General features: G+C 50.2%; 1 protein-coding gene across 2 annotated transcripts in view; it reads right to left on the bottom strand.

Moving 5' to 3' along the window:
• trit1 (tRNA isopentenyltransferase 1) overlaps positions 1–24,045 on the bottom strand; it is a 75,823-nt gene that overhangs the window by 4,731 nt on the left and 47,047 nt on the right. For both annotated transcript variants that reach the window (XM_042295086.1, XM_042295087.1), the window contains 5 exons: positions 23,706–23,860; positions 20,624–20,766; positions 20,270–20,381; positions 18,505–18,617; positions 13,834–13,911 (listed from right to left, as the gene is read on the bottom strand). In XM_042295086.1, coding sequence (XP_042151020.1) covers positions 13,834–13,911; positions 18,505–18,617; positions 20,270–20,381; positions 20,624–20,766; positions 23,706–23,860 — 601 coding nt within the window. The remainder of the gene's footprint in view (positions 1–13,833; positions 13,912–18,504; positions 18,618–20,269; positions 20,382–20,623; positions 20,767–23,705; positions 23,861–24,045) is intronic.

The raw sequence follows: 24,045 nt of genomic DNA, 5'->3' as shown, positions 1-24,045 counted from the left end.
AGCAGTGGTTCGCGCTTTCAGTTTCATGCGAATGCTGCCATCAATCCACGGTTTCTGGTTTGGGAATGTTTTTAATCGTTGCTATGGGAACGACATCTTCAACGCACGTTCTAATGAACTCGCTCACCGAATCAGCGTATTCGTCAATGTTGTTGTTTGATGCAATACGGAACATATCCTAGTCCACGTGATGGAAGCAGTCTTGGAGTGTGGAATCAGATTGGTCGGACCAGCGTTGAACAGACCTCAGCGTGGGAGCTTCTTGTTTTAGTTTCTGTCTATATGCAGGGATCAACAAAATGGAGTCGTGGTCAGCTTTTCCGAAAGGAGAGCGGGGCAGGGCCTTAGAATAGCAATGATCCAAGGTTTTTCCAGCCCTGGTTGCGCAATCGATATGCTGATACAATTTAGGGAGTCTTGTTTTCAGATTAGCCTTGTTAAAATCCCCAGCTACAATGAATGCAGCCTCAGGATATATGGATTCCAGTTTGCAAAGAGTCAGTTTGCCAAAGAGTCAAATGGAGTGGGAAAGTTTGTTCAGAGAGAGCCATAGCAGAGACCGATGTGCAGAATATGGAGACCGGGATGGAATATATACGGCTGCAGAGACCGACGCCTAGCAGAGACCGACGCCTAGCAGAGACCGACGCCTAGCAGAGACCTAGCAGAGACGCCTAGCAGAGACCGACGCCTAGCTAGCAGAGCAGAGACCGACGCCTAGCGCGTAGCAGAGACCGACGCCTAGCAGAGAGCGCCTAGCGTAGCAGAGAGACAGCCTAGCAGAGACCGACGCCTAGCGCTAGCAGAGACCGACGCCTAGCGCTAGCAGAGACAGACGCCTAGCGCTAGCAGAGCGAGAGACAGACGCCTAGCGCTAGCAGAGACAGACGCCTAGCGCTAGCAGAGACAGACGCCTAGCGCTAGCAGAGACCGACGCCTAGTAGCAGAGACAGACGCCTAGCGCTAGCAGAGAGCGCCTAGCGTAGCAGAGACAGACGCCTAGCGCTAGCAGAGACCGAGAGACAGAGACCGACGCCTAGCGCTAGCAGAGACAGACGCCTAGCGCTAGCAGAGACAGACGCCTAGCGCGCTAGCAGAGACAGACGCCTAGCGCTAGCAGAGACAGACGCCTAGCGCTAGCAGAGACAGACGCCTAGCGCTAGCAGCGCTAGCAGAGACAGACGCAGCTAGCGCCTAGCGCTAGCAGAGACAGACGCCTAGCGCTAGCAGAGACAGACGCCTAGCGCTAGCAGAGACAGACGCCTAGCAGAGCGCTAGCAGAGACAGACGCCTAGCCTAGCAGAGCGCTAGCGCTAGCAGAGACAGACGCCTAGCGCTAGCAGAGACAGACGCCTAGCGCTAGCAGAGACAGACGCCTAGCGCTAGCAGAGACAGACGCCTAGCGCTAGCAGAGACAGACGCCTAGCGCTAGCAGAGACAGACGCCTAGCGCTAGCAGAGACAGACGCCTAGCGCTAGCAGAGACCGACGCCTAGCGCGTAGCAGAGACAGACGCCTAGCGCTAGCAGAGAGACGCCTAGCGCGTAGCAGAGACAGACGCCTAGCGCTAGCAGAGACAGACGCCTAGCGCTAGCAGAGACAGACTAGCCGTAGCAGAGACCGCCTAGCAGAGACGCCAGCGTAGCAGAGACCGACGCCTAGCGACGCCTAGCGCTAGCAGAGACAGACGCCTAGCGCTAGCAGAGACAGCACGCCTAGCGCTAGCAGAGACAGACGCCTAGCGCTACGCCTAGCGCTAGCAGAGACAGACGAGCGCTAGCAGAGACAGACGAGCGCTAGCAGAGACAGACGCTAGCGCTAGCAGAGACAGAGCGCTAGCGCTAGCAGAGACAGACGCTAGCAGAGCGCTAGCAGAGACAGCGCCTAGCGCTAGCAGAGACAGACGCCTAGCGCTAGCAGAGACAGACGCCGCCTAGCAGAGACAGCGCTAGCAGAGACAGACGCCTAGCGCTAGCAGAGACAGAGACAGAGCGCCTAGCGCTAGCAGAGACAGACGCCTAGCGCTAGCAGAGACAGACGCCTAGCGCTAGCAGAGACAGACGCCTAGCGCTAGCAGAGACAGATGCCTAGCGCTAGCAGAGACACAGTTAGTCCAGCTGCTCCGATCACCTTAACCGCGGGGGGGTGGGTCGGGCCGATCACCTTAACCGCGGGGGGGTGGGTCGGGCCGATCACCTTAACCTTAATTATGGTTTAAATCGCCCACACACACACACACACACACACACACCTACGGTTTCTGGTGGAAATGACAGTCAAACTACCTTTACATGATATATATTGTCATTGTTTTCTGTCAGACTGGGAGAGAGTCTCTCTATATCATATAAAAATAAATCAATCTATTTTAAGTACTCATATAAAGGATGTTTTTAATAGAGGCACAGAAGTCATCAACATTTGCCAAACTGCATTCCTTTACAACGAAAGCAATCGTCTATTCAACAGCAGTGTTTGGGGAACAACAATGGTGGACATACCTTTTAATAACCAATACCTCCTTTCTTTAGTGACCTACTGCCCCCCCCCCCGTGTCGTTCTGACCAGTCACTGTGCAACTATTGAACACGTCACATTATGGTGATACCATAACAACTTGTGTTATGGGAGAAGCAAACGGTTACCTTATCACGACCAAAACGTCTCTCTTTTCTCTACTGAAGTACTCTACGGGCGTCTCCTATGCCCACACCTGTCTCTAAACAATGTGTTCGCTGACAGGTGCCACTGTAGCTCACTTCCCTGCTTGCCAACTGTTAAAATCAGACTCAGGTTTGCCTTTAGAGACGGTTTGTGTTGTGTTTAAAGTTGCTGTTTATGTTGCTCTCGCAACAGAACAGACAGCAGGTGGGAGGAGCAGAGCACCTGGGATATGTACAGCACACCCTATGTAGTTGTATTGTATTCTCTCTCTGGTTGCCAGATGACTGTTTTACAATCTGCCTGAAATCTTACTCTGCCTGACTGCTGTGAAAGGGGGATGAGGGAGGGAGGGACAAAGAGAGGGGTACCTTACCCTGGGGCACACACACTATCACCCTCCACGTCTGTCTCAGAGGGGTATCAGTTCCACTCCAACACAAGGGACGTATCAAAGACTGAACCACATCTGACAGCTGCTGTGTGTGTGTGTGTATGTGTGTGTGTGTGTGTGTGTCCTTGTTTGGTGACTTAAGTGGTTTGTTTGCGTGTGCGTGTGTGGAGAAACAGTAGCACACCTGTTACAACAAATGGCCCAGAGTCATCTGTCTCTCACATGTGTGTGGTGTGTGTGAGTAAGAGAGAGAAGAGGGAGGAAGAGAGGAGGGAGGACGAGAGGGGGCTAAAGGTAGGAGGGAGGAAGAGAAGAGCGGAAGAGAGGAGGGAGGACGAGAGGGGGCTAAAGGTAGGAGGGAGGAAGAGAAGGGGAAGGAGGGGACGAAGAGGGGGCTAAAGGTAGGAAGGGGGCTGAAGGAGGGAGGAGGAAGAGGGGGCTAAAGGTAGGAGGGAGGAAGAGAGGAGGGAGAAGGAAGAGGGGGCTGAAGGTAGGAGGGAAGAGAGGGGGCTAAAGGTAGGAAGAGAGGGGGCTAAAGGTAGGAGGGAGGAAGAGAAGAGCGGAAGAGAGGAGAAGAGGAGGGAGAAGGGGGCTGAAGGTAGGAAGAGAGGGGGCTGAAGGTAGGAGGGAGGAAGAGGGGGCTGAAAGGAAGGAAGAGAGGGGGCTGAAGGTAGGAAGAGAGGGGGCTGAAGGTAGGAAGAGGGGGCTGAAGGTAGGAAGAGAGGGGGCTAAAGGTAGGAAGAGAGGGGGCTAAAGGTAGGAAGAGAGGGGGGGCTAGGAAAAGGTAGGAAGAAGAGGGGGCTAAAGGTAGGAAGAGAGGGGGCTAAAGGTAGGAAGAGAGGGGGGGCTAAAGGTAGGAGGGGAGGAAGAGAAGAGTGGAAGAGAGGAGGTAGAAGAGGAGGGAAGAGGGGGCTGAAGGTAGGAAAGAGGGAGGGGGCTGAAGGTAGGAAGAGAGGGGGCTGAAGGTAGGAAGAGTGGGGGGGGGGAAGGTAGGAGCTGAAGAGAGGGGCTGAAGGTAGGAGAGGAAGAGGGGGCTGAAGGTAGGAAGAGGGGGCTGAAGGTAGGAGGGAGGAAGAGAAGAGCGGAAGAGAGGAGGGAGAGAGGGGCTGAAGGTAGGAAAGGTAGGAAGAGAGGGGGGCTGAAGGTAGGAAGAGAGAGGGGGCTGAAGGTAGGAAGAGAGGGGGCTGAAGGTAGGAAGAGAGGGGGCTGAAGGTAGGAAGAGGGGGCTGAAGGTAGGAAGAGAGGGGCTGAAGGTAGGAAGAGAGAGGGGGCTGAAGGTAGGAAGAGAGGGGGGGGCTGAAAGGTAGGAAGAGAGGGGGCTGAAGGTAGAAGAGGAGGGAGAAAGAGAGGGGCTGAAGGTAGGAGGGAGGAGGAAGAGAGGGGGGCTGAAGGTAGAAGAGGAGGGAGGAAGAGAGGAGGCTGAAGGTAGAAGAGGAGGGAGGAAGAGAGGAGGCTGAAGGAAGAAGAGGAGGGAGGAAGAGGGGGCTGAAGGTAGGAAGAGTGGGGGCTGAAGGTAGGAGGGAGGAAGAGAGGAGGGAGGAAGAGAGGAGGGAGGAAGAGAGGGGGCTGAAGGTAGAAGAGGGAAGAAGAGAGGGGGCTGAAGGTAGAAGAGGGAAATATATAAAAGAGGGAAGAGGAAGATGAGTGACAAGGACATCAGGAAGAAGATAAGGAACGAGGAAAGAAACAAGAGAGAGAGATATTTAAAGGGAGGAGAAAGAGGGTGAGAACTAAGCTTGTCCCTAGTTGAACCCTAACCGAGACCTGGTCTGACCTGGTCTGACCTGGGTTAACCTGGGGTCTGTGTAGCCAGGCACTAAAATAGAACTTGGTTGTATTTGTGGCGCTTGACGCGCTGCCAGTCCCGCCTCTCCAATCTCATTGGTTTTTAGGAGCACATACCCACGTGGTGATTGGAAGATGAACTGAGGTCCACACTCCAGTCCAGTTGGTGGTGGTAATGAACCTTAAAGTTGGTTGCCAACCACCATATAAAGTCCAAAGAAGAAGAAGCCGAAGGAAGAGAGAAACAAACTAACCGTTTTATCTGTGGATTATTGTCAGAGTAGAGGACCTGGTGCATTTCAGGTAAAATAACAACCCAATGTTTATATCCCAGGACAGATTAGTTAGCAACAGCTAGCTAGCTAAATTGCCATAAATGTTAAATGCTTTTCGACTTGTCCCAAATTAATAGTTGGTTCAGAGTTTTTTTTTTCATATATTTCAACCTGCGTGTCCTGATTGCATCTGGAGTGGGTGGACAAAATTCAACATGTGCGTGATGACGCATTACAAACAGTCTGGTGTTGACTGTAATACAGCCCAACACTTTGGTAAACATCATGGTTGGCCAACACTGGCCTTGAGTGAACCCACTAACCCCAATGGAGCTGTTCATCGACCATCCTCACCAAATCGACTCTAGTCATAAGACGTCATCGATCACTTAATGAATAAAGTACCCATCTATCTATTAACGATTCACCGATACGCATAGGTTCCCGGATGTTTAAAGATACGAGTGCATCGGTCAGTGGGACCGCGAAACGGATCCAAAATGTAGCACATATCAGTCTGAAAATACATTTAAAACATTAACAAGTTGCAGGTTCACCAATTTTCTTTTTTTGGGGGGCGGCTAAAATTATTTTCTTTCCATCTTCAAAAAAAAAAAACCAATACCTCTCATCGTCTTTTGTATCAGTAGCTTGTTCAAACTGCGCACAGCTAAATATGTGACATATCAAGAAGCTGATTAAACAGCATGATCATTAGACAGGTGCACCTTGTGCTGGGGACCTTAAAAGGCCACTTTAAAATGTACCGTTTAGTCACAACAACACAATGCCATAGATGTCTCAAGTTGAGGGAGCGTGCAATTGGCACGCTGACTGCAGGAATGTGCAGCAGAGCTGTTGTAATAGAATTGAATGTTCATTTCTCTACTACAAGCCGCATCCAATGTCGTTTTAGAGAATTTGGTAGTACGGCCAACCGGTCTCACAGCCGCAGACCAGCGCAGGACCTCCACAACCACAGATCATGTGTAACCACACCAGCCCAGGACCTCCACATCAGGCTTCTTCCCCTGCGGGAAGTCTGAGACCAGCCATCGGGACAGCTGATGAAACTGTAGTTTTGCACAAACAAAGAATTTCTGTACAAACGGTCAGAATCCATCTAAGGGAAGCCTGTGTGCTCGTCGTCCTCACCGGGGTCTTGAACTGACTGCAGTTTGGTGTCGTAACCGAATTCAAATGCTCAACTTTGATGGTCACTGGCACGCCGGAAGTGTGCTCTTCACAGACGAATGCCGGTTTCAACTACAGATGCCAGACAGCGTATATGGCGTTGTGTGGGGTGAGCAGTTTTCTGACGTCAACATTGTGAACAGAGTGCCCCATGGTGGCGGTGGGGTTATGGTATGGGGTAGGCATACGCTACAAACAACAAAACACAATTGCAATTTAATCAAGGGCCATTTGAATGCACAGAGATGCCGTGACGAGATCCTGAGGCCCATTGTCGTACCGCCGCCATCCCCTCACGTTTCAGCACGATAACGCACGTCCCCATGTCGCAAGGATCTGTACACAATTCCTGGAAGTTGAAAATGTTCTTCCATGGCCTGGATACTCACCAGACATGTCACCCGCCAATATGAGCATGCTACCTTCAGTTCCCGCCCCCTCTCTTCCTCCCTCCTCTTCTACCTTCAATATACCCAGCAGCCCCTCTCTTCCTCCCTCCTCTTCTACCTTCAGCCCCCTCTCTTCCTCCCTCCTCTTCTACCTTCAGCAGCCCCCTCTCTTCCTCCCTCCTCTTCTACCTTCAGCCCCCTCTCTTCCTCCCTCCTCTTCTACCTTCAGCCCCCTCTCTTCCACAGGCCACAATCAAGTGTGATCAACTCTATGTGAAGGAGATGTGTCACGCTGCATGAGGCAAAGTGGTGGTCAGACAGCAGAACTGGTTCTGATCCACTCCTCAGGTCCACTCCTAAGGTCCACTCCTCAGGTCCACTCCTAAGGTCCACTCCAGGACCACTCCTAAGGTCCACTCCTAAGGTCCACTCCTAAGGTCCACTCCTAAGGTCCACTCCTAAGGTCCCTCAGGACCTCAGGTCCACTCAGGTCCACTCCTAAGGTCCACTCCTCAGGACCACTCCTCAGGACCACTCCTAAGGACCACTCAGGACCACTCCTAAGGACCACTCAGGACCACTCCTAAGGACCAGGACCACTCCTCAGGACCTAAGGACCCTCAGGACCACTCCTAAGGTCCTCCTCAGGACCACTCCTCAGGACCACTCCTAAGGTCCACTCCTAAGGACCACTCAGGACCACTCCTAAGGTCCACTCCTAAGGTCCACTCCTAAGGTCCACTCCTAAGGTCCACCTAAGGTCCACTCCTCAGGACCACTCCTCAGGACCACTCCTAAGGTCCACTCCTAAGGTCCACTCCTCAGGACCACTCCTAAGGTCCACTCCTAAGGTCCACTCCTAAGGTATCTGAGACCAACAGATGCATATCTGTATTCCCAGTCAAGCGAAATCCATAGATTCGGGCCTAATACATTAATTTCAATTGACGGATTTTCTTGTATGAACTTTTAAACGCAGTAAAAAAATTAAAAAAAAATAGTTGAATTTGTTGCGTTTATATTTTTGTTCAGTGTAGTTGAGTAACAACAACTTGTGATTTACTTGTCAAATGTTTATCAAAATGCGCTGCTGAAAATGGGGTTTTAAACCGAAATAGAAGTAGCCTAAGCTACCACCGGAGATAACTCTCATCTGGTTACATTAGATTTAGATTGTTCAGCTTCACCATCATTACTAGATTTTAATCATCAACAACAACAAAAAAATGACATTCATTAGTGGGTGATGGTGATTTCAAACATCCAATTTGATAGTGGGGTGCCCAGTTTCCTTTATGACTCAGCTCAGGGGCCTACATACACCACAGACGCACGCCAGCTCAGAGAAGGCCCAGCTGTCTACCGCTATGCAAACAGCAGTAAACATCATTTCAGGTTGAAAGACTAGGCATAACAAAACAATTGTTTTGTTTTTAAATTTGGGGTATTTTAAGAGCTGTTTGTTTCATTCATCAAATTCGCACGTAGGAGGTGACGTTACCAGGGAGACATAGACGCAGGGCTGAAAGGAATCTAACGATTCTATCTAATGATTCCGGATAAAGTTGTCACCAGTGACGCTAAAAGAACTCGGTAAAGGTGGATTGGACATTGAGAAAGGAAGCTAACATCGACATAAGCCAATCACAAACCAGCCTAGCACTCTGGTAAACATAATGACTTCCTTTGGGGGATCAGTAGTAACTTCGTGTTCATCCACCATCATCATTAAAAATGACTGACGTCTCGTTGCCGGATGAATCCGGATAGTCAGGGAGCTTAGAAAAAGGAGATTAATTAAGAGAGGTTGCTAACTGGATCAAAGCAGCCTAACACACCGGGCAGGCCAGCACATCCACAGTATCTCCTGACCTCAGTGGAGGTGGCGTAGCGTTGACTATCGTTAAAATGTGAAGCGCGTATATTATCAAATCAATTCTGTATAATAGATCATTATAATATTAATTCTAACATAATTTATGTATAATTATTCAACGAATCACAGAAGAGTAGTCGGTGGGCATCACGGAAACATGTTTTATGGTGTCAATTTCCCAAAATAACTCTACAGATATTTTCACATCTTATCGATTACGGTCTTCTATTAATATCATATAACCTCAGTCATATTCTGAATGTCGCAAACCCTTGGATATCTGTACGAACCCCTAGCATAGATCATGAATCAGCGATATACAAATTGTGTACACACAATAGCAAAAATACACACAATAGCTCGTAGAATTGGTTACTGAGAGAGGGACGGACTGAGGGACGGACTGAGGGACGGACTGAGGGACGGACTGAGGGACGGACTGAGGGACGGACTGAGGGACGGACTGAGGGACGGACTGAGGGACGGACTGAGGGAAGGACTGAGGGAAGGACTGAGGGAAGGACTGAGGGACGGACTGAGGGACGGACTGAGGGAAGGACTGAGGGATGGACTGAGGGAAGGACTGAGGGACGGACTGAGGGACGGACTGAGGGACGGACTGAGGGACGGACTGAGGGACGGACTGAGGGAAAAGTCCCTAGTTGATGAAACCGATATTACGGTTTGGTAGACAAAGGAAAGGGGCGGGGACAGGAAAAGAGCGGGAAAGTCAGAGAGGATTCACTAGAATACATTTGATAACGACACTCGTGAAATGCTAATACTTTTAACATGAACAGCCGCTAATTCGAAAATAAATTGCAATTTTTCATATTTACGAGTGTAAGTGCCTTTGTTGTCCCTCTCCGCGATACGTCTCCGGTCCGTCGCCTGGATAGATTGTGGACAGAAAGTCTCTGGTTTGTCCGCCAGAGATTAAAGTCTTTTGTGGTTTTGTAGCTTGTTATAATGGACACGTCAGCGTTACCATTTGGTCATTCAACCGGCTGCGCATACCAGACTAATGTATTTAAAAAGCTGCAGCCTGAATAATTTTTCGTAAGTTTGTAGATTTCTTAGCCATTTCAAAGGGATCTCCACGTTTTCTGGTCTTGTCCTTTGGTTGACTTGTAGTTTAAAACCACTTCACACACAAGCGTCACCCAGCATGTTTTGGTCTCTAGAGTGATTCCAATGTGGGGACCCGCCCGTTATCTTGACTCTAGTTTGTAGATTTCTTAACCATTCAAGACATCCGGCTTACCGTGGGGGTCTCTTTGGCATAAAATTTCAATTTTGTCACGAGTGGTTTTATATTCTGTGGAAGAAAGGGCGTTTCCATGACGCCTGATGTAATGTCTGGGATCACCGGGGCGTGGCCACTGAATTGTTAAAACTTTATATCTAAACAAGTATCTCATTTAGAAGGCCAGCATCACATCTTCTCACAAATAGTTTCATATTCAATCATATATTTTATACAACCATCAGATGCAAACCACACAATTGAGAAGTGGAACCAAAGACACAGTAACGTTTCCTGTCCTTCATAAGACCACCAAGACGAACTCGACATGACTGTCCTTAACCTCTCTGGGATATGTGGGGAACGGTAGCGTCCCACCTGGCCGAAAGCCAGTGAAAATGCAGAGCACCATATTCAAATAAATTACGATACAAATCAACCATGTAAGATACCAAATTAAAGCTACACGTGTTGTGAATCCAGCCAACATGTCAGATTTCAAAAAAGGCTATCTGAGGATAGCACCATAGTAAACAAAGAGAGAAGCGTATTTCAACCCTGCAGGTGCGACACAAAACGCAGAAATAAAGATATAATTCATGCCTTATCTTTGACGATCTTCTTCTGTTGGCACTCCAATATGTCCCATAAACATCAAAAATTGTCATTTTGTTCGATTAGTTCCATTGATATATATCCAAAATGTCCATTTATTTGGCGCGTTTGATCCAGAAAAACACCGGTTCCAACTTGCGCAACGTCGCTACAAAATATCTCAAAAGTTACCTGTAAAATTTGCCAAAACATTTTAAACTACTTTTGTAATACAACTTTAGGTATTTTTTAACATAAATAATTGATCAAATTGAAGACGGGATATACTGTGTTCAATACCGGAGGAAAACAATGTGGAGCGTGCTTTCAGGTCACGAGCCTCTAACAAAGAGTACACTAGACTCGAGCCTCGTTCTGAACAGTCTTACTTCTTCATTTCTCAAAGGAAAACCTCAACCAATTTCTAAAGACTGGTGACATCCAGTGGAAGCGGTAGGAACTGCAAGAAGGTCCCTATAATACGGATATATGGATTCCCAATGAAAGCCCATTGAAGAGTGTGACCTCTAAATTAAATCTGAACAGTTAGTCCTCGGGGTTTCGCCTGCTAAATAAGTTCTGTTATACTCACAGACATGATTCAAACAGTTTTAGAAACTTCAGAGTGTTTTCTATTCAAATCTACTAATAATACGCATATCTTATCTTCCAGGGGATGAGTAGCAGGCAGTTGAATTTGGGCATGCTTTTCATCCAAAATTCCGAATGCTGCCCCCTATCCTAGAGAAGTTTTAAGTGTCCACGGACCATTCACACGTTCTCAAAAATAGAAATATTGTTTAATTCTCCAATTTTGGGGATTAGGAAATTTGGCAATAAGAATGTCTTTGTTCTCCATAGGCGCCCTCCCTCAATACCCCATGGCAGTAAAGAGAGAGTTTCTACCAGGAATTTATGACCGTTGTAAAACCTGGGGTGGGAGAGAGAGTGAGACGGGGGGGACCACTAAATACACCCAAAAAGGGCCCCGTCATGACAGAGGATTTAATTCTTTAAGAAAACAGCCCTAATGTTGGAAACAAACATCATTATGTTGTCATCCAGAGTCACATTTACGTATTTTCCAAGCTACAGCACGCAATAGGTTTATAAAGTGGTCTAAGGCACTGTGACTGAGTGCTAGAGGCGGCACTACAGACCCTGGTTCGATTCCAGGCTGTATCACAACTGGCCGTGATTGGAAGTCCCACAGCGGCGGCGCACACTTGGCCCAGCTTCGTCCGGGTTAGGGGTTTGGCTGGGGTAGGGTTTGGCCGGGGTAGGCTGTCATTGTAAAATAATAATTTGTTCTTAACCGACTTGTCTAGTTAAAATAAAAGGTGAAATATAATAGTAATGAAAGGACTAATGAGAGTCTGCATTCTGTTTGCCATGGATAAAAAAAAATTGCGATACTGGAAGTTACAGCCTTAGTAGATAACCAAGCCAGTCTAACACTCTGGGAAGTATCATGATTGGCCAACATCTGGCCCTCAGCGGAGGCCTTCATTACCGATGTTGATTGACCATCGTCACGGAGAAGAAAGCTTGGAACTAAGCACCAAGGCAAAGATAAGCAGATAAGCAGACAAGCAGACACCCAGGCAATGTGGACACACACACACAAATAGTCGCTCTCACACAGACAGTCTCACACAGACAGTCTCACACAGACAGTCTCTTTCGCTCTCACATACACGCAGACAGACAGACACACACACACACAAAGACAGACAGTCACACAGTCTCTCTCACAGACACACACTCTCACGCAACGAACACACAGTCTATCCATCTGGCACAGGCCACTGAGGTCAGACAGAGAGGTGAGGAGGTTTAAGCCACTTCTGTCCTAACAGGATTAGGACTGGAGGAAGACGAGGGTGGAGGAAGAGACAAGCGGTGGAGACAGGTGGGGGATCAAGGATCAAGGCTAAGGGGTTAGTGCAGGTCAGAAGTGCTTCAGGCTGTCTGGCTGCCCAATCCCCCACTCAAACCCTAGACCCTACCCCCTTAGGCCCAATCCCTGAGGCACGTACATCAAATGAATGGATGCCCAACCCTACCCAAATAGGAGCATAGACACTTCAAGTAACCCCTACAACCACATCTGGAAAGGTTACAGGTCAAATCTCTCCCTCTCCTCTCCTCTCTGTGCTGTTGGGAGTGTTTCATTGGCTGTGTGTCAGCTGTCAGAGCAGTTTACCGATCAATGTAGCTGTACACAGCCCATCTGTAAATAGTCCATCCAACCTACCTCATCCCATATTTGTTTCAACTTGCACATCCTCATCTGCACGTGTATCACTCCAGTGTTAATCTGCTAAATTGTAATTACTTCGCTACTATTGGCCTATTTATTGCCTTGCCTCCTTACTTCATTTGCACACACTGTATATAAACATATATTTTATTTTAAACATATATTTTCTATTGTGTTATTGACTGTACGTTTGTTTATGTGTAACTCTGAGTTGTTGTTTTTGTCGCACTGCTTTGCTTTATCTTGGCCAGGTCACAGTTGTAAATGAGAACTTGTTCTCAACTGGCCTACCTGGTTAAATAAAAATATATTTAAAAAAAAATGTTTGTCCTTGTTTGTGAGTTGATGTACATGAAATGCCTCAGGGATTGGGCTTAGTGGGTAGGGTCTAGGGTTTGAGTAGTGGTGGGTGTGTGTGTGTGTGTGTGTGTGTGTGTGTGTGTGTGTGTGTTTCAATCCTCGTGGGGACCAAAAATCCCCCAAAATGTCCCCACAAGGATAGTAAAACACGGAAAATGTTCCCTCGTTACCATGAGGACAAAGGCTGTTTTAAACTTAGTGGTTCGGTTTAGGGTTTGGGGGTAAAGGGTAAAGGTCAGGGAAAATAGCATTTTGAATGGAGACGAATTTTAGGTCCCAACTAGGATAGAAAAACATAGCGTGTGTGTGTAGGAGGGGTTGTTGGTGTGTTTCACAGTCTGTGTGAAAGTCAGCTCTGATTACTACAGCATCATGTTGATAACACACACACACACACACACACACACACACCGAAGAGATGAGGAAGAGGGGGACAGAGGGGACGGACAGAGGGGCGGACGGACAGAGGGACGGGCGGACAGAGGGACGGACAGAGGGGCGGACGGACAGAGGGGCGGACAGAGGGGCGGACAGAGGGGCGGACGGACAGAGGGGCGGACAGAGGGGGGACAGAGGGGCGGACAGAGGGGGGACAGAGGGGCGGACAGAGGGGCGGACAGAGGGGCGGACAGAGGGGCGGACAGAGGGGCGGACAGAGGGGCGGACAGAGGGGCGGACAGAGGGGCGGACAGAGGGGCGGACAGAGGGGCGGACAGAGGGGCGGACAGAGGGGCGGAGAGAGGGCGGACAGAGGGGCGGACAGAGGGGCGGACAGAGGGGCGGAGAGAGGGACTCACTCTTGAGGAAGCGATTACGGACCCATTTGTTCTGTTTCCTGGCGTACCGTCTCGTAGCCATCTTCAGATTCTCTACACCTGAGAGAGAAAGAGATTCAGTCCATTAAATCTCTCTCTCACACACACACACACACACACACCAAGGCTTCCGTTAGCTGGTAATAGCCGGTATTTGCCCCAAACCCGGTAAATAATACTAAATTCCATTACAAAAATAAAAGCTTTTCAGCCTGTTGACTGAGGTAAATACCCGTGTCTGTAGTGAGAGCCGAGGACACGGCGCCAACAGCCGTTGACTGAGGTAAATACCAGCGAAAGCCGAGGACGCGGCACCAACAGCTGTTGACTGAGGTAAATACCAGTGAGAGCCGAGGACACAGCTGGAGGCAGGGCTTTCTCCTATAGAGCTCCATTTTTATGGAACGGTCTGCCTACCCATGTCAGAGACGCAAACTCGGTCTCAACCTTTATGTCTTTACTGAAGACTCATCTCTTCAGTGGGTCATATGATTGAGTGTAGTCTGGCCCAGGAGTGGGAAGGTGAACGGAAAGGCTCTGGAGCAACGAACCGCCCTTGCTGTCTCTGCCTGGCCAGTTCCCCTCTTCCCACTGGGATTCTCTGCCTCTAACCCTATTACAGGGGCTGAGTCACTGGCTTACTGGGGCTCTCTCATGCCGTCCCTGGAAGGGGTGCGTCACCTGAGTGGGTTGATTCACTGATGTGGTCATCCTGTCTGGGTTGGCGACCCCCCTTGGGTTGTGCCATGGTGGAGATCTTTGTGGGCTATACTCAGCCTTGTCTCAGGATGGTAAGTTGGTGGTTGAAGATATCCCTCTAGTGGTGTGGGGGCTGTGCTTTGGCAAAGTGGGTGGGGTTATATCCTTCCTGTTTGGCCCTGTCCGGGGGTGTCTTCGGGTGGGGCCACAGTGTCTCCTGACCCCTCCTGTCTCAGCCTCCAGTATTTATGCTGCAGTAGTTTATGTGTCGGGGGGCTAGGGTCAGTTTGTTATATCTGGAGTACCTCTCCTGTCCTATTCGGTGTCCTATGTGAATCTAAGTGTGCGTTCTCTAATTCTCTCCTTCTTTCCCTCTCTCGGAGGACCTGAGCCCTAGGACCAAGCCCCAGGACTACCTGACATGATGACTCCTTGCTGTCCCCAGTCCACCTGGCCGTGCTGCTGCTCCAGTTTCAACTGTTCTGCCTTATTATTATTTGACCATGCTGGTCATTTATGAACATTTGAACATCTTGGCCATGTTCTGTTATAATCTCCACCCGGCACAGCCAGAAGAGGACTGGCTACCCCACATAACCTGGTTCCTCTCTAGGTTTCTTCCTAGGTTTTGGCCTTTCTAGGGAGTTTTTCCTAGCCACCGTGCTTCTACACCTGCATTGCTTGCTGTTGGGGGTTTTAGGCTGGGTTTCTGTACAGCACTTTGAGATATCAGCTGATGTACGAAGGGCTATATAAATAAATTTGATTTGATTTGGACACTGCGCCAACAGCTGTTGACTGAGGTAAATACCAGCGAGAGCCGAGGACACGGCGCCAACAGCTGTTGACTGAGGTAAATACCAGCGAGAGCCGAGGACACGGCGCCAATAGCTGTTGACTGAGGTAAATACCAGCGAGAGCCGAGGACACGGCGCCAACAGCTGTTGACTGAGGTAAATACCAGGGAGAGCCGAGGACACGGCGCCAACAGCTGTTTGTCGCTGCTGGAGTGAAACGTGGTTTAATACGACCAGTTATTGCCCAACAATTCTGAATCAAATCACAGGTAAAAAAAAATAAGAATAATTTTAAAAAATATATATATATATGCCCACTATTAAAAAGAGCTGCTATTGTTATTTCCCCAACTGCTAATTGAAGCGCACTTCCCATTCCCCCTTTAAGTGTATAGGCAACTAGGCAGGCCTCATCGCGTCCCGCACAACGTTGACTAGGCAGGCCTCATCGCGTCCCGCACAACGTTGACTAGGCAGGCCTCGGAGCGTCCCGCACAACGTTGACTAGGCAGGCCTCGGAGCGTCCCGCACAACGTTGACTAGGCAGGCCTCGGAGCGTCCCGCACAACGTTGACTAGGCAGGCCTCGGAGCGTCCCGCACAACGTTGACTAGGCAGGCCTCAGGAGGCGTCCCGCACAACGTTGACTAGGCAGGCCTCGGAGCGTCCCGCACAACGTTGACTAGGCAGGCCTCGGAGCGTCCCGCACAACGTTGACTAGGCAGGCCTCAGCGCGTCCCGCACAACGTTGACTAGGCAGGCCTCGGAGCGTCCCGCACAACGTTGACTAGGCAGGCCTCAGCGCGTCCCGCACAACGTTGACTAGGCAGGCCTCATCGCGTCCCGCACAACGTTGACTAGGCAGGCCTCATCGCGTCCCGCACAACGTTGACTAGGCAGGCCTCATCGCGTCCCGCACAACGTTGACTAGGCAGGCCTCATCGCGTCCCACACAACGTTGACTAGGCAGGCCTCATCGCGTCCCACACAACGTTGACTAGGCAGGCCTCATCGCGTCCCACACAACGTTGACTAGGCAGGCCTCATCGCGTCCCACACAACGTTGACTAGGCAGGCCTCATCGCGTCCCCACAACGTTGACTAGGCAGGCCTCATCGCGTCCCCACACAACGTTGACTAGGCAGGCCTCATCGCGTCCCACACAACGTTGACTAGGCAGGCCTCATCGCGTCCCACACAACGTTGACTAGGCAGGCCTCATCGCGTCCCACACAACGTTGACTAGGCAGGCCTCATCGCGTCCCACACAACGTTGACTAGGCAGGCCTCATCGCGTCCCACACAACGTTGACTAGGCAGGCCTCATCGCGTCCCACACAACGTTGACTAGGCAGGCCTCATCGCGTCCCACACAACGTTGACTAGGCAGGCCTCATCGCAACGTTGACTAGGCAGGCCCCACACAACGTTGACTAGGCAGGCCTCATCGCGTCCCACCCAGGCACAACGTTGACTAGGCAGGCCTCATCGCGTCCCCACACAACGTTGACTAGGCAGGCCTCATCGCGTCCCACACAACGTTGACTAGGCAGGCCTCATCGCGTCCCACACAACGTTGACTAGGCAGGCCTCATCGCGTCCCACACAACGTTGACTAGGCAGGCCTCATCGCGTCCCACACAACGTTGACTAGGCAGGCCTCATCGCGTCCCACACAACGTTGACTAGGCAGGCCTCATCGCGTCCCACACAACGTTGACTAGGCAGGCCTCATCGCGTCCCACACAACGTTGACTAGGCAGGCCTCATCGCGTCCCACACAACGTTGACTAGGCAGGCCTCGCGCGCGTCCCACACAACGTTGACTAGGCAGGCCTCATCGCGTCCCACACAAAGTTGACTAGGCAGGCCTCGGCGCGTCCCACACAACGTTGCAATGTGCTGGAGGTAGTATACATTTTGAAAACACATAATTGCTTGAAACCTGAACTGTTTACTGCATGTTTTGCTACACTATTCGTAATGTGATGAGTAGATTGAATATTCATAATTTATGCAAATAATATAACTCAGAGTTCTTCCTCTGTCTTTCTTTGAATAATTTTGGCCTTTTATAAATCACATTTCATGCAATTCTACAACACTTTATATGAGTAAAGACATCAGCAGAATCTTTATTTTTATATGACACAAATGACAGGGTAGCCTACTCGGCTGACATTAACAGATCAATAAAAATGATGTCTGATCCATGTGTGAGCCCTATGAGAACACAAATACAACATGACCTCCGTCTAACCTGGAGGAAGTGTCCCTGACCCAATGATAAGACAGTGAGGATGCAGACTCAGCAGGGTGTCTTTCTCATGGTCTTCTCTTTTACAGCAAATTTGCTTTCGAAACAGTTTCTCTGTATTTTTTAAATATTGCGTTATGTCTGGATGGATCGTTCTGCTTTTCACTGACAGTTGCAACTCTACAAATCGTCTATTTGGTATTTGGTGCGAGCGCTGCCCAAATTCCGGGTCCTTCTGACTGTAGGCTATGCGATTTAAAACAAACCACAGTTTTTTTTTTTTAAAGAAGCTAAATGATCCTCTGTGGCCAAAATCAATGATTTTATTTATTTCTGAATAAACATGAGTAAGCTAATTAGGCTATATAATTTTGGCAATTTAATTCAATTTACTTTAAAAAAAGCTTTCCATAACCTTATGGACACGCAGCCTATGTCATCTAATATCTACAAATTGCTCAACAGAATTCGGTAAGAATGACGCACGATGTTGCATCCAAGTTGAATGTTCTGTTAAAATGAATTATTAAAAAACTAAAAAGTGATTTCTGTCATAGTGAGAAACGTGGCTAGACGCCCTAATCAGATTAGGGAATACATGTTCATGGGTGTGGTAAATTTATGGTCAAATTAAATGGCACCACATCTTCCTAACCTAAACCCTGGTACACACACACACACCTTGGTTCCGGAGTGTCTCTCAAACACACACACACACACACCTTGGTTCCGGAGTGTCTCTCAAACACACAAACACACACCTTGGTTCCGGAGTGTCTCTCAAACACACACACACCTTGGTTCCGGAGTGTCTCTCAAACACACACACACCTTGGTTCCGGAGTGTCTCTCAAACACACACACACCTTGGTTCCGGAGTGTCTCTCAAACACACACACACCTTGGTTCCGGAGTGTCTCTCGGACCTCCTGTGTCATCTCATCAGGACATGTCAGGTACTCATGGAACTCCTTAAAACCTATAGACTGGAATATACCATGCTGGTAGTCCTGACTGAGACAGAGAGAGAGAAGGAGAGAGCAGAGAAGGAGAGAAGGAGCGAGAGAGAGAGGAGAGAAGGAGCAAGAGAAGGAGATATAAGGAGAGAGGAGAGAGAGGAGGAGATAAGGAGACACTGAGCAAGGGGGTGACAGAGAGAGCGGGAGGAAGTGGTGAACAGTAGTAACATATGATTATAGCAGTATCATTACATATATCATTGTCATCAAGTCCTCCAAAAATAACAACAGTTTCACACAGTCTTGAGCTAGACTAGACAACCAGGGGCAATGTCTACATCTCTCTAATCCATCACACGCTCTCTGAAACCTCCCTCCCTCCTTCTCTATCTCTCCACAGTAGGGGTCAGGCCGGGAGACAGAGAGAGACAGGAGACAGACGGACACAGAGGGTCTCATGGTGCTGCTGGACTGGACAGAGACATGAAGCCTGTTGAGACGTTGTCCCCTGGTCCTGATCGGATTCTATACCCTTCTACATGAAGTGTACACTTGTACACTACCCCCTGAATGATTCAAAAGCATCACCCCGACGACAGAGAGGGAGAGATGTCTTGCCTGTGTTGCCTGCTACTATGCTAAAGGGAGTTTCTGCCTTATTTCTCCTTCTAAATCATTGATGAGAGTGAACAAGAGCTCAGTTTCCATCTCTAAATGTATTAGCACAACAGTCTGCATGCCACTGCAGCTCTGACCGGATGCCATTGTGGCTCTACGTTATTCCAGTCCAGTGGTAGTGTGAGTGAGTGCAGCAGCCACACCCTAGAGCTGTGTCAATCTGCTGACTCACACTGGCTCCATAATACAAAACTCCCCCCCTCTCTTCTATCTCCCTGATGTGCATCAGTAGAGGGCAAGAGAGAGAAGAATGGAGGGGATAAGGAGATAGAAAGGAGAGCACATTTGAGGGGAAGTAAAGAAGAGAGATGTAGAGCGAGCGGGGGGGGGTCATTGTACGAGGTTTGACCTTCCAGATTGGTGACCGCAGTCAAGGGGGGGGGTGCTGAAGGAGGGAGTCAGTGGGTAGAGCAGCATCCTAAGGAAATATGCCATCAATTCCCTGTGACCACACCTAAGAGTCTCACACAATCAATGGTCAAATCAATAAGTGGCTGAAACAGCCCAACGCAGCGTCATCCGACCCCGTGGCAACAAGACCCAGCGGCAACATGACCCAGCATCATCTGACCCAGCGGCAACACGACCCAGCGCCATCCGACCCCGCGGCAACACGACCCCGCATGGCAACACGACCCCGCATGGCAACGACGACGACCCCGCATGGCAACACGACCCCGCATGGCAACACGCATGGCAACACCCGCGCAACACGACCCCGCATGGCAACACGACCCGCATGGCAACACGACGACCCCGCATGGCAACACGACCCCGCATGGCAACACGACCCCGCATGGCAACACGACCCGCATGGCAACACGACGACCCCGCATGGCAACACGACACGACCCGCATGGCAACACGACCCCGCATGGCAACACGACCCCGCATGGCAACACGACCCCGCATGGCAACACGACCCCGCATGGCAACACCCCGCGACGACCCCGCATGGCAACACGACCCGCATGGCAACACGACCCCGCATGGCAACACGACCCCGCATGGCAACACGACCACACCTACCTCTGGTCCTGAATCTTCTGCTGGTTGAATCTCAGGTGGAAATCTCTGAGCTCGTCTATCAGGCCTGTCAACAGCATCTGATCCACACGCCTGTCCAAGCGCTCATCTATGGCTAAAGACAGACACGGGGAGTCGGTGGTTGAAGGGTAGCTCATCCAAATTAGACACTTAAAACATATTGGTTTCCTAACCCTGTAATCAACACACGTTAATACAGTAACCCAAGCTATGATTTTGGCCACTGTCTACAAATGCTAACTTATTAGCGTTCGTATCCAAAAACCCAATGCAAGGTGAATATCCCTTTATCTTAGCATATTTTGCACTTTGGTGTCCTAGTGGGGGGTTCCTTACCCTCCATGTCAGCATGTAACCAGAAGATACAGGGGTCTGGGTACCTCAGTGGCCCCCCCAGCACATCTCCCCCCTCCTGCCCTCTCTGCTCCTCCAACCAATGGCTGTGAGGCACGCCTGTTTCCGCATGCACCTGTAGGCTCCTAGGAGGTGTCAATCAAAACAGGACACGGTGAGAGTCCCGCCCTCTTTCACAGATGAACATAAGACATGGAAATACACATGGAAATACAAATAAAATGGAAGGGGAAAAAAACAACAGAATTCTTGACATTAGGTGTGATGGGTCGGGGCTGGTGTGATGGGTTCGGGGCTGGTGTGATGGGTCGGGGGGGCTGGTCGGGGCTGGTGTGATGGGTCGGGGCTGGTCGGGGCTGGTGTGATGGGTTCGGGGCTGGTGTGATGGGTTCGGGGCTGGAGTCTACTCCGTCAGATGATGTGATGGTCGGGGCTGGAGTCTACTCCGTCAGATGATGTGATGGTCGGGGCTGGAGTCTACTCCGTCAGATGATGTGATGGGTCGGGGCTGGTGTCTACTCTGTCAGATGATGTGATGGGTCAGGGGCTGGTGTCTACTCTGTCAGATGATGTGATGGGTCGGGGCTGGTGTCTACTCCGTCAGATGATGTGATGGTCGGGGCTGGAGTCTACTCCGTCAGATGATGTGATGGGTCGGGGCTGGTGTCTACTCTGTCAGATGATGTGATGGGTCGGGGCTGGTGTCTACTCTGTCAGATGAGATGGGTTGGGGCTGGTGTGACGGTTGGGGCTGGTGTGACGGTTGGGGAAACTCTCAGATGATGTGATCAGTTGGGGCTGGTGATAAGGGAATTTATATATTTAAAGTAATGACTAAAGGATTCCACCCTGAAATCATATAATTGTATGAAATGTGTCAGTAGTCATAATTCCATAATATGTGTGACTAGACCGTTGTGTTGCTGTGGAGTGGTGTGAGAGTTGAAAGGACAATAGGAAAGAGGATCCTTCCAAGTTCCCTCTTATCTGGTGGGGAAAGGAACGGTGAGAAACTGCCAAGGCTGGTAGAAAAGTGATAAACCTGTGTGCGTGTGTGTGTGAGAGCTGTGTGTGTGTGAGCTGTGTGTGTGTGAGCTGTGTGTGTGCTGTGTGTGTGTGTGAGCTGTGTGTGTGCTGTGTGTGTGTGAGAGAGGTGTGTCTGTGTGTGTGCGTGTGAGAGGTGTGTCTGTGTGTGTGCGTGTGAGAGGTGTGTCTGTGTGTGTGCGTGTGAGAGGTGTGTCTGTGTGTGTGCGTGAGAGCTGTGTGTGTGTGTGAGCTGTGTGTGAGGTGTGCGCGCGTGTGTGTGTGAGAGCTGTGTGTGTGTGCGTGTGCGTGTGTGAGCTGTGAGTGTGTGTGAGCTGTGAGTGTGTGTGAGCTGTGTGTGTGTGTGAGCTGTGTGTGTGTGTGTGTGTGTGTGTGTGTGTGTGTGTGTGTGTGCGTGTGTGTGTTTGTGCGTGTGTGTGTGTGTGCTGTGTGTGTGAGCTGTGTGTGTGTGAGCTGTGTGTGTGAGCTGTGTGTGTGTGTGTGTGTGTGTGAGCTGTGTGTGAGCTGTGTGTGTGTGTGTGTGTGTGTGTGTGTGAGCTGTGTGTGTGAGCTGTGTGTGTGTGTGAGCTGTGTGTGTGTGAGCTGTGTGTGTGTGTGAGCTGTGTGTGTGTGTGTGTGTGTGTGTGTGTGTGTGTGTGTGTGTGTGTGTGTGTGTGTGTGTGTGTGTGTGTGTGTGTGTGTACACAAGTAGAGGGGGTTATAAAGACTCCAGAAGCTGAGTCTTTGCCTAATTATTATTAAACCCAGGGTCTTACAAACCTCGGGGATCGGTCAAAGCTTAAATAATTGCTTCGTTATCATCATTGGGATGGAAAATTCTCGTGACAGGCGTCTACTCTCATTAGATGTGATGGGTCGGGTGTCTGCTCTGTGTCATTAGATTATGTGATGTAAGAGGCTGGTGTCTACTCTGCCAGATGATGTGATAGGTCGGGACTGGTGTCTACCCTGTGTCATTAAATGACATGATGGGTCAGGCAAGTGTCTATTCCGCTTCATTAGATGATGTGATGGGTCGAGGCAGATGTGATGGGTTAGGGCAAGTATGATGGTTGGGACAGGTGCCTACTCTGACTCATCGGATGATGTGATGGGTTGGGGCAGGCGTGATGTGTTGGGGCTGATGTCTAGTCTGAGTCATCAGATGATGTGATGGGTTGGGGCAGGTGCCTACTCTGTGCCCAGTAAACTCGGCAACCTCTCAGCTCATTGACAGGATGGTGTTTTTATGACACACACTTACAGAGAGGGGGTACAGTAGGTCAGAACAGCCTGTCTAGAACCTGTGAGATTGAGGGTTGGGTCGCAGGGTACTCCTCCTCTGCTGTGTGTGTGTGTGTGTGACACTGTTCCTCTACTGACAGGAAATGACAGGAGGAAACAGTTTGTGTCGGGTGAGGTTTGTCTCTTCACAGCACACAGTGCACCCAGGCATGAATAAGTGATGTGGAACTAGTGTCAATAATATACAACCAGTACCAGCCCACCCGGCTAACGCGCAGTACCAGCCCACCCGGCTAACGCGCAGTACCAGCCCACCCGGCTAACGCGCAGTACCTGCCCACCCGGCTAACGCGCAGTACCTGCCCACCCGGCTAACGCGCAGTACCTGCCCACCCGGCTAACGCGCAGTACCAGCCCACCCGGCTAACAGTACCAGCCCACCCGGCTAACGCGCAGCTGCCCACCCGGCAGCAGCGCAGTACCAGCCCACCCGGCTAACGCGCAGTACCTGCCCACCCGGCTAACGCTCAGTACCAGCCCAGTACCAGTACCAGCCCACCCGGCTAACGCAGTACCAGCCCACCCGGCTAGCTGCCCAGCCAGTACCAGCCCACCCGGCTAACGCGCAGTACCTGCCCACCCGGCTAACGCGCAGTACCAGCCCACCCGGCTAACGCGCAGTACCAGCCCACCCGGCTAACGCGCAGTACCTGCCCACCCGGCTAACGCGCAGTACCTGCCCACCCGGCTAACGCGCAGTACCTGCCCACCCGGCTAACGCGCAGTACCAGCCTACCTGGCGATCTTGCGTGTATCGTGAGGATGTAGCATGGAGGCCATTTCAGGATCGACCTCGGTCAGTCTCCTGTGGAGCTCAGCCCCGCCCAGTTTCTCCATCTCCGCCTTCCTATCAAGAGACCCACCTTTCTTCCCCTCTCCTTCATTCTCATGCTGAGAGAGAGAGAGAACGAGGAGAGTGGAGCAAAAGAGAGAAAAAGAGAGCGGGGGACAGAAGTAGAGAGAAGTGAAGAGAGCGAATTAGAATAAAGTGAGTTGACATTAAGTTGCATCATCAGGTGCTCTTCACATTATCTTCCCATATTTTGAAGGGAGAAGGAGCAAAATGGTGGGGGAGA

This window comes from Oncorhynchus tshawytscha, linkage group LG13, assembly GCF_018296145.1.
Source record: "Oncorhynchus tshawytscha isolate Ot180627B linkage group LG13, Otsh_v2.0, whole genome shotgun sequence".
Classification (NCBI taxonomy): domain Eukaryota; kingdom Metazoa; phylum Chordata; class Actinopteri; order Salmoniformes; family Salmonidae; genus Oncorhynchus; species Oncorhynchus tshawytscha.
Note: the sequence above shows the minus strand (reverse complement) of the source record. Positions and strands in the feature narration are given on the sequence as shown.